The following is a 15,344-nucleotide window of genomic DNA, read 5'->3' on the forward strand; positions in this document are numbered from 1 at the left end:
TCCCGCCAAAATTTCAGGATGGAATCATGGTTGCTATCAAGTTTTTTGCAAGTTTATTTACGTTAGCCATATCATAAAAATGTTCGGGCCATATTATGGATATTTTTCCAGATTAAAATAATTGGCGATATTTGCTTTTTCCATCCCGAAAATAATTTTTATATCTATTCAATTCTAAAAAATTTAATGTTACCGAACAAAAAAATACAAATTATTTCAGCAAAAGTTAAGCCATAGTTTTATCTATTTTTTGGTGGTTTGATTTTCTGTAAAAAGTTATGTAAATAAATATAAATAAATGAAGGGAAAAATCGCCGAATTCTGAATTTTTCGAACAGAATTTTTTACATGTAAAGTTTAATAGATTAAGTACTCATAATAGATTAAGATAGAAATTAAAGTCATCCTCCACCCAACTACTTACATCTATTTTTTTGAAATAAGGCAGTATGACCTTATTGGCTCGGGTCCTATCATTGTCAACATTTAAAAAAACGTATTCAATGACTAATAATTCATTTCACATTTCGATGTACTTATTTGTTAACATTTTATAAAAAAGAAGTATTTCTCATGCAGACGCGTGAAGGTCGACCTTAATTTGCATCCTGTACTATATCGTTTATTCAGAGTTTTTGACTCAAATCTAGGTATTTAAAATAACTTAAAAAGTATTTCTATGTACAATAATAAAAATTACAATAAATACTTATTACAATAATATTATAATATTTATTTTTAATATAGGTGCTGGCAGGAATTCTGTGAATATCGAAAGAATTTTTACGAGGGCTCGAGGCATAGATTATTTCCTATGTTTATTGACCCGTATAATCGATTTTTAATGGTTTCAGATAGCTCGAGAATTACAGTAATCTTTAAAAAAAATTCTTTTCTTAATTTATATATAAAGAAAACGGATCAATTTGGAAAACTCTTTGGGAACTTTTGATCGAACTAACGAAGATTACCAATACATATACAAATATTTGGGTCGATCAGATGAGGATGTATTTGTGTTCTTCAAAAAGCCGCTGGGTGTGGGAATTTAACTCTTAAACCATAAAAAATCCATTCTACATTAAAACATAGGAAATGATCTATAACTGGAGTTAACCTACCATTGTTCTTACAATTCCTGCTAGCGCTAACATTTAACTTAAAAAACACTGTTTTTAAATTGTGTTATTTTCTTTACAAATTGGTTTTGTTTGCACTTGTAGTAAATCATAAGATAATGCTTTTCCATCTAATTTTCGTACAGTTACTTGCACTACATAATTTCGTCCCGGCTTTAGTTGACTAATTCTTTGTGTCATGATTCCGCTAAAACAAAAGCAAACACAAAATTAATATTTCAAATTAAGATTCAATATTATGCTGAAAATAGTAAAATTTAACATCTTGTAAAAAATAGTAAAATTTAACGAAAGCGATTTTTGATTTGTGAAATGTCTTGTTTTGACACAATATCAACAAAATTCTTTTGGACACTAATCCCCGTGCTATCAAAATAAAAAGAGCGATTTTTCAAAATTGTTTTTGAGCTCAAAAAAGAAATTTGCTGTGTATAATCACTAAAATTGGTACTTACGGCTTATGACCTTTCCAATCTTGACAGTATCTTACTGCAAAGTCAGCACTTTTACGCATTCGTGTTTCTAATCCACATTGATTGGACATTTTAGGTCCATCCATTTCACGTATAATACCCTCACGTGCGTACACACAGTATTCATAAACTCTTGTATCGGGTGATGATAGCCAACCAACAGTTATTCCGTCACAATCAGAAGAATATTGATAAACTTGTGATATTTCTGGCATTATTGGCAATGGATATCGCAATGTTGGATTTGTTGTTGCTAAAACCTAAAGAAAATTATAATCAGTTTCCTATTTGCTGTTTGCATTTGTTGCATTTCTAGAAATCTGAAGAAATTTTAACTGGAATAGTTATATAAAACTTAAAAAACTATTTAGGATTTTAAAAATTTCGCAAATTTTGATTCAGTTCAGTTTTTATTTGGTCAAAACACAAAAATAAGACGAAACCGTCATAAAAAATTCTAATAGATAGTATGTAAAATATTTCAATGAGTAAGAACTGTGATTGGATAACTTAAAATTCGAGAAATCAAAAAATATTAACGAATTTACGTGGTTTGGATTTTACGCTAGATTGAATAAATAAATGATAACTTACTTCTACGCCACTAGTTCGACGTAATTCTTCTTTATTTGATGAAGTTACACGAATGTAATAACGTTGGCCTATAGCTGGTGCTCTAACCAATAATTTTTCATAGCCATCAACACGACGTTTTTGTACAATTCTGGATCCTTTTAATGTTACTTCAACTTGAACACCACCTCCACAAGGCATTACATAGAATAATAAATCCCTTGCGTGCCTTTCTGTTACCTAAACATACCAAAAAATGCCTTACAAATTATTGTTATTTTTGTTTACAAACTGAAAAAAAAACTGTTTTTATTGAACAATTGGAATTTATCATGAACTTTCACCCTAAAATAAATAGCAAAATTAAGTGGAGTCAAGTCACATTCGATGTGTTTTTCAATATCTTAAACATTTTCAAAGGCCTTCCCGTATCTGTGAATTTTTAATTTCACACGGACAATAAACACACCATTCTAAAAACAAATTATAATATGAAGGATGAAGGATGAAGCTTTAAGTCTAAAAATAGAATTTTTTAAATTTTCTATTAACAATATTTATTTTTTATACATCTTTATTTTTTTATAAGATCAATGACATATATAAGAGGGTAAATTACTTCAAAATAAACTGGTGGAAGCGCAAGGAAATGTGAAAAAGATTTTTTACTTAAACAAAATGTACTTACCTTATATCGAAATACAGCTTTACCATCCAACTTTTTCAAATTAACAAATGCTGGTTTGCCATCTCGCAATGAATGAGGCTTGATTTTACGATTAAATCGAAATGTTGTTGAACCAAATGGAAAACTAAAATTTGTCTGTTGATTTACAGCAAATAAATCAAAATTATATAAATGTCCATTTTCTAATTCAGCTACAGTATATTGCAAACGTGGTCCAACGCATTTTATCAAAATAGCTTCGTTATGAGAAATCTTACTTTTTACTGTAAAGAAAACAACATTGATTAAATAAACGAGTAGTAAGTAGGTGTGAAGTGCTCTTATTTTTAGTTTATTTCGTTGTCCACTGACTTCGAACCAGAGTTGTCAGGACGGCATATCATAAAATGCTCGCCCAATCACCAAAGGGTTCCAATTTTGGATTGATTGATCCATCCAAAGTTTACTCAAATCGAAAACAAAAAATATTCCCCATTTTTGAATTTTGTTACTGTACTAAAAAATTGACCAAAATACAAAACTCTTTTTCAGTCAAATAATTTTGATTCCAAAAAATAACATAAATCGGGTTCGAGTAAGTAGCTTTATTTCGAAGCGAATCTAAAGTATTTAAAAAAATACGCATCAAACTGACAGAGTGGGATTTTGGGTTCTTCTTACCTTAATCCATTGATACAAAAATCTAATTGGGTTTGTCATGAAACGACTAGTTTCTAGGGTATGGACTGAACAAATTGGACAACGATATTGCCTTTTGTGTTTTAAGCGATATTTTCGAAATTACCCATCCAGTCATCAAAGAGATTACTCTAGGTAATGACTAGGAAAATCGGTGATAAAAAATTATCCCGGTTTTTTGCACTTTGTTAAGGTGTAACACTTTGAAAAAGTCATGAAAATCACAAAAGGTTGAAATATTTCCTTATAGCTACATAAGTAAATATAATACTTACCCATTCTTCCGACCCGATCAACAGCTTTCGGTTTTTTTCCGCGTGGTGAATTTATATGTGATAATGTCGTAATTGCATTCCCATAGTGTGTTGCTTGAGCCTCGCATAATGATGTGTAATTTTTACTCGAACTTACTACCAAACAGTAATGCGTTACATGTGGATCCACTGCACTGAAAATAACATTGTTTAAACAATGATTATACTGTAGAGTGGAAAATTTAGATCAATTATTAGGAGAAAGGAATTTCTTACAGGGTAATTAGTTTTTTTGATTTTGAATTAAAAATGTCAAAAGCTTTTAAGGGTGGATACTTTTGAAATGACATCATACTGTGCAGTTAATTTTTTTTGAAAGTAATTTCCTCCAAATATTCTGGCTTCGATATTTCGAGAGCTGAGGTATTTTACCCTTGATTTTAGTTTAACTTCACCTTTTAGTTTTGAAAGAATTATCATACACTCACTTTTTGAGAAACTACCCTAAATTTTTAATTTGAGGCTTAATTTGTTACGCAGGTGGAGCGAATTCCACCTTAAAATTTAAAAAAGAGTAGGAAAAGCCTAAATTAAAAATGGTAAACAAAAGATTTGTTGACATTTCTTCGATTACAAAGTAAATAAACAAGGCTTGTGTAGATATATTTACTTTCAATGATTTAATAATACTTATAGTTGAATTACTTTTTTTATGACGGTATCTTTTATTATTTACACAATATTCATAAACAAAATATAAAACTTGATTTGTCACAACGTACGTGAACCTATACAGATAGATAGAGTAAAGAAGAATAAATAAATAATAAGATTATTTTCTATATGATGAAGTTGAACGTGACTAGATATCATAATAAAAATCAATTTTTTTGAATTAACAAAACATTATATTCAATTATTAAATTCATCATTTATTAAAATTTTTTAAACGTTTTTAATGATATTATATATTTATATGAGTAGAACAACATTTTTATATTATATTAAGGTGATTGGTGAATTCAAAAGAGTTTGTAAACTAATTTCTTATTTTCACTTATATATTTTATCAACAAATGCCCACCATAATATCTCATTATATTCCACTATCTCTTCCTTTTACATCTTTTCACAGGACATCCAGATGGGCTTCTTCTTTCGGCCTCAAAGCTTGCTTCGTCCGTAATATAGTGTCAATTTAACTGTTAATACTCTAAGCCTAAAACCTTTATGTATCAACGTGTTATTTCTTCTAAAGAAATGCTTAATGAGGTTTTAAACGTACCGTCATATAATATTGACTTTGTGAATATTGGAATTCGCAATTAATTCTTCCTTAATGACGTTTCCTACGCAATATCGAGCAAAAACATTTGAACATGCAGATTTAGTTACGAAGGTGCCTCGCCAAGACAGCGGTATAAAAAGAGCGTAGTTAATATCAATTTTTTGTTGATCTTTTACATTAACGACTAGTTTTACTTTAGTCTTTATTTTATAGTGCTTCTGGATAGAAGAATATCTTTGATGCTTTTAATTATGATATTTTTAGTATCGAAATAGACAAAAAGTGAGGGTACGCATGCTAACCAAGCTTCCTTCAAAAACTGTACCTATTGAAAAGATTTACTATGCTGAGAAATCACATTTGCAGCCGAGTTAACTCTTGCCACGCTCTAATGACGACTGTTGACTGTTTATTTCATTACATTTGCAATTAATTACGTTTGTTCTGGTTCTCTTTTGGACTAACGGATTTATAATACTTCATAGTGAACCTTGTGATCGATGGCGTGCCCAAAATATAGTCTCGCGTGCCATTAATGGCACGTGTGTCATTGGTTCGCCATCCCTACTCTAGGCTTTCGATGATAACTAAAAATAGGCCCAAGCCTTATCATTCTTTTTTTCCATTCCAAAAAACGAATCCTGTCAAAGGGATTTGTGGTAGGTACTCGAGTAATAAGCAGAGAAACGAACAGACTGGCGGAGCGACGTTAGGATAGTTTTAACAGATAATAAAATTTGAAATAATTATTCGGTTAAATTAATTATTAATATTGTAAGAAAATTTTCCAAAAAATTAGGTATTCTATTTTATAATGGATACATTTAAAAAAAGTAAAATTCAACCTTAAAATATGTAAGGCATTAATGTTGTTCTTAATATATACCAAAGCCCATTTCTACGAGTTTAATGAATCGACAATTTCTTAATTCGGGGCTGATATGTCGAAAATACAGTAAAATTTCTTATACTTTTAAATAAATCAATATCTTCTTAAGATTGGTTATAAACGATAAAACAATTTTTCCAAGAAAAGTACACAATTTAGGGAAATTTTAGTATGTATTAGAATTAATAGGTAAATAGGTTAATTTAAAAACTAATTTAGTGTGCTTGGTATTTACAAATTGACTAATAGGATCAGATTTCAAATGACCAAATTTTTTTAAATTTCAATTAGTAATTTCACTAATATCTATTAAATTCCATTAATGAGATTTGAAATACAAATGATAAATTTTGATGGAATTTATTTTGAATCAACTATAAATCTATTTAATCCCGGTCCGAAATAGCTAAAATTTTGAATGTAATTTTTGATACCATCGAAGTATACTATCAACCTTAAATAATGGAAATTTTTAATAAAATATTATTATATTATAAAATAAATCTTTACTACTTAGATACTTTAATTATTAATAATAATAATTATTATTAATTTTATTATTGAATTTTATATTAATTTATTGATGATTTTACGATTAGTTTTCTAAGAAAGTAATTACTTTTTTCGTTAAAGTATATATAAATTGCAAAGAATTTCAATTATAATTCTTATAAATAAATTATGATTCTTTGTTTTTTGTGCATTCGTTGGTACTTATACAGGGTGTTCATCGAAAATATTATGTATCATCTACGGTAGTCCTTTAAATACAGCCGAAAGGTAGATGTTTGATGTAAAATAATAATGATAATATAATAATAATACATAACAGAGGTACCGAGAATGGATTCTTAGAATGTTTCGAAGTAAATATAATTTGAATTAATTTTCTATCTTTGTTTTGTAGTTATGAGTTTACGACCACAATTAAACTTTAGAACTTTGGGAAATAACTAGCAGAACAGAAAAACTCATGTTCATTTTTTTCATTGTATTAAATAAATTTCGTTATAATTTTTCGATAAAATCTTCAAAAAAAATATTCGTTCAACTATAATACAGGTTATATAGGAGCTCTTGTTCATAATGCACTAAATTACAGGAGTTATTTTTTTATTTAAATAGGTTCAGTATCTCGTACTGAATTAACTGCACAAAATGCACAAAATCCTTACAATAAAGAGGGGGGAAGCCTTTATTTTAAAGAAAACCATTTTGGGCTATATCTCTATAACCGTACCGTGCACTTTATGTAAAAAAAAAATCGTAAAAACCTTTATTATAGATTAATAACTCCTGTAATTTAATGCATAAAAAAATTCTCGGTGTACTGCCACACGAAACCATGCAATTGAAAAAAAGTAACTTTTTCTGTATGAGCTAATTAATTCGAATTTTCTGAAAACAGATTAAAAAAATATTTTCATTTCGATTCAAAAGAAATAGAAGTGGACAATATGATACATTGCTTTCTCCTGATTCCTGATTTTGTTGACAATAATTTTGTTATTAGATCAATATTTTGTTGGTATTTATGTAACCCATTAGTACAATTTTAAAATGATGACTAAATTTTTTTTCTTTGGTATTTCAGGACAACTTCCATGGATTTATTAAAAAGTATGTAATCGAAAATATTCGCTTTTTATTTCTTTTCAATCCAATGTTGTTTCACTTGTTTAAATTCTTACTTACCTCTGATTCCATTTCACCATTAAACGTCCATTCCGTTGTTGATTTTGAAATCGTATACGAGGTGTTTTGCTAATTAGCGCTTGTGGTCCACCAGGCTCCGTGCTTGTATAAACTTGTACATTACCAGGTTTGTCTAACGCTGTTATATGTATTTTAAATAATCCACGTGGCATATGACTTCCACGCCATGTGGTTAATGTACTGGTATCACCCGAAATGTGTAATGTTTTTGTTGCCATTGAATCATTACTCGGACAATACTGTACTGTCCAGTTTAATTTTGACCCACATGGTGTAACAGTTATGGATAAATAACTGTCAGGAACTATCGACCAGTATTTTAATCTGTAACAAATATTGTGCTTTCATTAGGAGATAGGCAATTATTGAATAATACTAGGGATTTAAATAAAACTTTATAAATACATTTTTTGATTAACAAAGTTTCCGAAAATCACAAAAAATTCCTAGGTCATTGGGCTTTTTATTATTATTTTATCGTTCAAAGTTAGTTGAAACAAGTGAAAACAAACAATTGACTGAGTTAATTGTTGAAATACCATGTATAGTCAGTGTTGATTTCTTTATCACATTACATATACCAACATGTGACACATACATAACTGATAATCAAGTATAGTACATATGTATTATAAAATTTCCGCCCTAATTGTCGCCCTCACGGGTAAACAGTGATGTTTACGAAAAAATGTTTCAAACTAAAGTTGTTTAATTTTTGATAAGGAACATTTTTTACATTTAAACTTTTGTTCTATCTGTAACGGTTTACAAGATTGGTCCTACGGACCCAAGTCCCAATTGACCTATGATGCTCATTTACGAACTTGACCTCACTTTTTACGTCCTAAGCACGCTGTAAAAATATCAGCTTGATATCTCTTTTCGTTTTTGAGTAATCGTGACCACAGACGGACGGACGGACAACCTGAAATGGATTAATTATGTGATTTTATGAACACCTATACCAATTTTTTTTTTGTAGCATCAATATTTTTAGGCGTTACAAACTTGGGACTAAACTTATAATACTATGTATATTTCATATATACATGGTATAAAAATGATTAATCATATAGGTTATTCTATTCAATTGGATATTTCTATATAAAAAAATCTAGGGAGTTTGATAAAAAAACTATCAAAAATATTTAGACAATCTTGTAGTTTATAATAATAATACCATAAAAATATAAGGTTGCCGATGATATAAAAAGAAAATTTTAATTTAATTATGAGTTCATCGAAGATCCATCATTTGATGAATAAAGACGATTATAGTTAGAGTATTAATGATTGAAGAGCGATATCTATATTATCAAATTTATAAGCATCACTTGTACACAATATATTATATATTTTTTTAGTTGTGTATAATTAAAAGCAACGATAAAGACAACAACAATAATTGCTGTCTTTATCGTTACACTAATTGAATTGAAAATGCATTAAAATGTTCAGTATTTAAAGGTTTATTGATAAATAATATAACATGCCGATGAGCACCGAGACTCTACAGAAAATTTTAAACTTCTTTTTAGTTTTGTATTAGTTTATGAAAATTTTTTTTTTGAATTCTGTTTGAGTATAAATTATAACACGCGTAAAAGACAATATATCTATTATTATAATTTTATTTTAAGATATTCAAAATCATAAATAGAATAATTACATACTGATTGTAAAGTTTGATAAAATTTCTAATTTTATAAACAGTTTTATTTGTGTCGTGTTATTAGTTTAAGTTTAAACGTCACCACGTTTTGTTTGTTATCCATATGTCAAGTTGAGTTCATTTCAGAAAAATAAAATTTAAATAGATGTTTCTAGCACACTGATGAATCATATTTTTTTAACAAAATGTTTTGAAAAACGTATGCAGATCATTTTAAAGAAAGCATAGTCCTACAAAAGTTATTGTCTTAAGACGATTAGATAATCTAATAGAACATTAAATGCTCATTGATTAAACAAATCTTGTTACTTGCCTAAAAAGTGCACAGTCATTTTTTGAAGGCATTTCCCTATCAGCATACGATTAGCAAAAACTTGAATTAGAAATTATTTGTAAATGTTTAAAAAAATTCAAATTCAGTGTATACTTTTAAAAGTAATTTTCTATTTACATTTCTAAGTTTCAAATTAAAACCCAAAACGAAATTAGTTTCCAGCAGCCTCAACCATTTGTATATAATAATACATTTGTATATTAAATTCGCTTCCACCATAATTTGGTTTTCAAACGAATTTTCAAAATTTCATTAACTCTGACTATTTCCCCCAGTGGGGGGTGGGGTTGTGAGGAACTTTAACCAGCGTGTCAAGTTGATTTCAAATTTTTACCTATTATAAGTATCTCATCAATATTTTTGGAACCTTAAATACAAGACGAATGCTACAAATGAAAACGACCCCAAAATCCGACATGCACTTTACCTAGGAAACTAAAACTTTTATAATCGATTCAGCTTGTCATGAATTTTGAGAATATGCAAATAAATTTTTACAATCTGTCAATTTGAATTTTTTGTCCAAAATTTATGATTTTCATTCAATAAAATGAGCTGTGAGTTATCAGAAGTTAATGGAGATAATTAAAAGTAAGTAAAAGGAAATTTTATGTTGTCATAATAAATATCTAAATCAAGTCAAATGAAGGTAATTTACGCACATACTTGGTTGACTACTAAATCAGAAGTATTAAAGTCTTTAAACAATAAAACAAGTATTTGACTTCTTAAATTAATACTTTAAATTTTCAGAACTACCAATGCATGAGTTGCAAACAGTATCGTGCGAGAAAAAATAAAAAAATACATTTACAAGAGACTACAAGTCGCACTAAATATTTAAAAAAAATATAGACAGAAAAAAAAGCTCAAAATGATCTTACAAAATTGAACTAGTGCATAATCAGTCATTCAAATCTGAGTAAAAAAGTAAGCGCTACAAGTATAATATACGAAGAAACGGTAAGAACATTCTTCTTATCGGGTGTTCAACGACACCTCTCATTTTCCTTTTTCCAAATGTTTCGAACACTATAAAAAAATATATAAACTTAATGAAGGTACCGCGCCATAAAAAAAAAAAAACAAATATGAAAGCTGGAAATCAAAAACATAAACAAAAAAAAGAAGAATGAATGAGTTTGATGGTAGCCGCATTTGTTGGACAACATTCAGATTATTCTTGGTGACACATCAACGATTGATTCATGGTCGTCCTCTGGACCTCCCATATATTTTTTCCCCCGGTAGGCAGACGACAAAAGTTGACTGCCGTTTCATATTAACATGTGTAGCGTATGTACCTCTATACATATTCAAATATGCAAAACAAAAAATATTATAAGTAGTTATAATAATAAGTCTTTACTTGAGATGGTTATAGCAGCCATACTTATTACCTGACGTTGACGTCATGTATTTTATATAACGAACTAAAAAATTTTTAAATAGCTATATTGTGAAGAAAAAGAATGCATCTATTATTGAGCATTTATTTTGTTATAAATCGTTTGATGTAATATACAACTGTGAATAAATCTATACCTTTTAAAATTCGGGGAACAAAGTGAAACAATTTCAAAGTGGAAATCAAAAATTTCAAAATGAGTACAAATAAAAAATATTGTTTGTTCACAATTTCCCACTTTGAAATTGTTCGTTCGTAATTTGAAGTGGAAAAGGTGGAATCAATCTTTTTTATAATTCATGTTCGAACTAAATCAATATTTAATTCTAGAACATAGCCATTTAATACATTTTATTCCATTAAACTCTCACTTTTTTCACACAAGGTCTTGGTGACATTTCGAACAGTAGAATTTAATAAAAACAAGGCATTGAATTGCTTCGGCGAATTGAATCATAAATAATAAATATTTTATAATTGAAATATTTATTGGCTTCAATTTTAGTAAGTGCAATTTACAAAATTTATAAAACCACCCACCAATTTTTCGGGTATGGAGCCCAAAACTTGCACTCAAAACATATCTAAGAACACTCTCCATTAAATTATCTTTTTCCTTATGCCTTTTCCAAGCTGAGCCGATTTTGAAGATCATTTTTTAGTTTTTGGGTACGGAACCCTAAATTTGCACTTAAAATATAGCTAAGAACACTCCCCATTAAATTACTTTCCGAACGAAACCAAAAAAATTAAAATCGGTTCACCCATTTAGGCGCTACGATGCCACGGATAGACAGACAGACAGATACACACAAATAGCAGTCAAACTTATAACACCCCTTTTTTGTAGAACGGGGGTTAAAAACAGTTGTTATTGTGCAAAAATCCAAGTTTATAATATCAATTAATTGATTTACTTATTCCTCATTTGGAGCGCACTGCGAAATTCCGTACGGGTCGACTAGTGTGATATATTTTAATAACAAAGATCAGGAAATCAGTTTAAGTTTAAATTTACATAAAAATATGTGTCGTGTCATAAATCTCACACATTTACATCAATTTATTATTCTCTTATTTGGAATATTTTAATTTTTTGTTTGTTTTTACGTTTATTTAATTTATCTATAAATACATAATTGATATATATGGGGTTGTTGAGTAAGATGTTACCACGTATATGGAAGACATTTTGTCCAAAAAGATGTTACTTCTTAAATAGGAGAGACACTTTGTCCAAAAAGATGCTACTACTTAAACCAGTGTTTCTCAAAGTGATCTCCTTGTGGGCGCCAATGCCTCCTACTTTCGAGATAGAATCTTATTGAACAACTTTGTATAGACCTATCGTTTTATTATGGTATGTCATTTTAATTTTGCCAAAAAACACTTTTCTTGATAGAAAACAATTATTTTTGTAGTTCAACTTCAAGTAAAAACTCTCTGTTTACTGGTACAACGCAATATCACTTAAATGACTACCACGGCTGCGGTTACAGTATTCTTTTAAAGAATTGTTGAATTAATTTGCCACACATTGGTTGTTCTATTTCGCGAATAACAGTTCCAATATTATCCTTGAAAACTTCAATTGTTGTAGGATTATTGGCGTAGGAAATGTTCGCCAATTTTGTAGTGATTTTTTCACTGTTTCTGTTCTTTGTTATCTTGTTTGTATATCGTAGGTTTCATTTTCGTAAATCGAATAGTTTTTACTTCATAACTTATTTAAGAAACAACATAGAAACTCCGCCATATTCTTATGTGATTTTGATCCAAAGAAAACAAAAAGTGGGTAAATGAGTGTGTTTTCCTTCAAAATTAGTCTTTTAAGTCTTTTCAAACAATTTATAACTTGCAAGCACTTTGTGGTAATTTAAATTTTATGAAGTGTAAAAAAACATGTTTAGCTTGTTGGTCGCTCTTTTAGCTCACCTGGTTAAGGCGTAACCAATTCCTGCCGCGGTATGCTTAGGGTAGCGGGCTGGTGTAGTGCATGGTATATGCATGATGGAGGTGCACTCAGCCTCTGAAATTGAGCTGAAGAGCTGATAAATGAAATTATCAGCGGAAAGGTGGTAAAACACATATATGGTATCACAATGGGTCTCTAGCCTAAGTGTGTCCTTCGTGGACAGCCAATATCATAAAATATATTCGTATTCTTTTTGTAGTGCGTAATAACAGTTGTAATAATAATAATTATATATGTTAAGACATTATTATGAAATAACGACTTTACGGTACAAATAATATGTTTTTAACACACATCGTTATGACTTTGCAAAACAATCATATGTGTATTACAAAGCCAAGGCCGTAACATAAGGGAGTGTTGCAAGTTTTGAGTGTTCCGTTTCCAATTTTCTTTTTCTAATACGAAAATAATTAAATAACCGATACAATTAATGGATTATGTGTGGCAATGATATACCTACAATAAAAGCGAGGATGTTCATCTAAGTGCGAAATCTATAAAAGGGTTTTAAAAGTTGCTGATTTTGAATTTATGATCAAATTGATTCAATTTCCACTCCCTACCCTTTTTGACCTTACATAAGTAGACCCACGAAATAAAAAGTACCATTATTTTAAAAATTGGAGCATTTTTAAGGCAAAGTAGATAAGTATAATTTATTTAAGGGGTCTACTTATATATAAGTTTAAAAAGGCGATTGGGGTGAAAATTGAATCAATTTGATCATAAATTCGAGATCAGTGACTTTAAAAATTCCCTTACATGCCTTCAATTTTCAAAAACATGGTATTTTTTATTTAGGAGGTCTACTTTTGTGGGCTAAAAGAAGAAATTATGCATTTTTAATGAAAATTCAAGATCAGCGTTTCATTCTGAGAGTCTTTCAGAACCCTGTAAACGGGCGAGGTCCATATAGAATAAAAATATCTTAAATTTCGGGTTACTTTAGCATTTTGACTTGTTTAAATTGACTTTTAAGATTATTTTATTCTATCTGATTTATTGATCCCCATATGGCGGGGGTTAAAATTAAAAAGTTCCGCTTTAAACTATATAGACTTTTTTTGGATAATTTTCTGAGGCCAATGCAAAAAACTGCAAATCAATAACCCAGAAAATAATGTTTTCCTAAGAATCAATAAATTCTATGTTCATTTATCGTACTGGCTAAAAGGTCTTTAATTTTTAAGATGCCGATTTTCTATTTATTTAACTTGTAAGACAGACTTATCTACAAATACTTCTCCTAGAATTGTAAAAAACTTTTATATAAATTGAATCTACCGTACCTGAAATTAAACCTTTGTATAAAACTGTACAATAACAGAAAATAAAAATAAAAAACTAATAAAAAAAAACACGAAATTAATAACAAAATTAAAAAGAAAACACAACCGTTTAGTAAGCGGTTGTTATTCGTTTTCTCTTTGACGTTTTATTAACGCCCGCGATCCATTAATATTACTACAGTGCAACCTCGATATAACGAATCTGAAGGGAACCAGTAAATATTCGTTATATCAAGTAATTCGTTAAACTGAGGTTTGTTATATTGAGGTTAAGTTGGTCTAAAATTCGTTATAAAGAGGAAAAAAGTGTCGGAACCTCTCGCGACATGAATTACATACTATGGAGTATACTAACTGTCATATATTGGTGGGACTTTATACGTTATATAAAGGTTTTGAATTGACGAATTTCGTTATATAGAGGTATTTAAATTTTTTATGTAGTTGAAAATTCGTTATATAGAGGCTGTTCGCAAAAAATATTCGTAATGTAGAGGTATATTTTATATTGACTCTTATGGACAATTCAAGGGGATTGCGAAAAATTCGTTAAATCGAGGAATTCGTTATATTGAGGTTCGTTATATTAAGGTTGCACTGTATACATAACAAAATTTATGTATATGATTCGAATACTGGTTTAAAAAATTGCATTCTTACTATGTAGGTATATTAAAATGGTAATAAATAATGGTATTGATTTTATTTGGCGTCAGAAAAATATGTGTTAAAAAAATATTCATGTCAATATTTTAATAATAATAATATTATTATAACAAATACTTCACACGGTAGTTGGGAACACCGACCGATTTTTAAAATTAGCTTTTGCTTTTTATTAGTAATTCTCATACATAGGATGTCGATCATTCTGTGACAATCACAGTTAGTGATTATCTCTGGAAAATTAACTCAAACGAACACTGTAGTTTCTAGTGTAGCGAAAATGAAAAATTTGTATAGAC

At 29.1% G+C, this 15,344-nt stretch overlaps 1 protein-coding gene across 1 annotated transcript in view; it reads right to left on the bottom strand.

Moving 5' to 3' along the window:
* Positions 1-744: 744 nt before the first annotated feature.
* LOC123300624 (protein NDNF) overlaps positions 745-15,344 on the bottom strand; it is a 38,938-nt gene continuing 24,338 nt past the window's right edge. Inside the window, exons 2-7 of the mRNA XM_044883221.1 lie at positions 7,678-8,022; positions 3,827-3,999; positions 2,874-3,136; positions 2,207-2,425; positions 1,595-1,872; positions 745-1,326 (exon numbers count right to left, since the gene is read on the bottom strand). Of these exons, the coding sequence (XP_044739156.1) occupies positions 1,176-1,326; positions 1,595-1,872; positions 2,207-2,425; positions 2,874-3,136; positions 3,827-3,999; positions 7,678-8,022 (1,429 nt within the window). The 3' untranslated portion in view covers positions 745-1,175. The remainder of the gene's footprint in view (positions 1,327-1,594; positions 1,873-2,206; positions 2,426-2,873; positions 3,137-3,826; positions 4,000-7,677; positions 8,023-15,344) is intronic.

Source organism: Chrysoperla carnea, chromosome 5 (genome assembly GCF_905475395.1).
Source record: "Chrysoperla carnea chromosome 5, inChrCarn1.1, whole genome shotgun sequence".
NCBI classification, from domain to species: Eukaryota; Metazoa; Arthropoda; class Insecta; order Neuroptera; family Chrysopidae; genus Chrysoperla; species Chrysoperla carnea.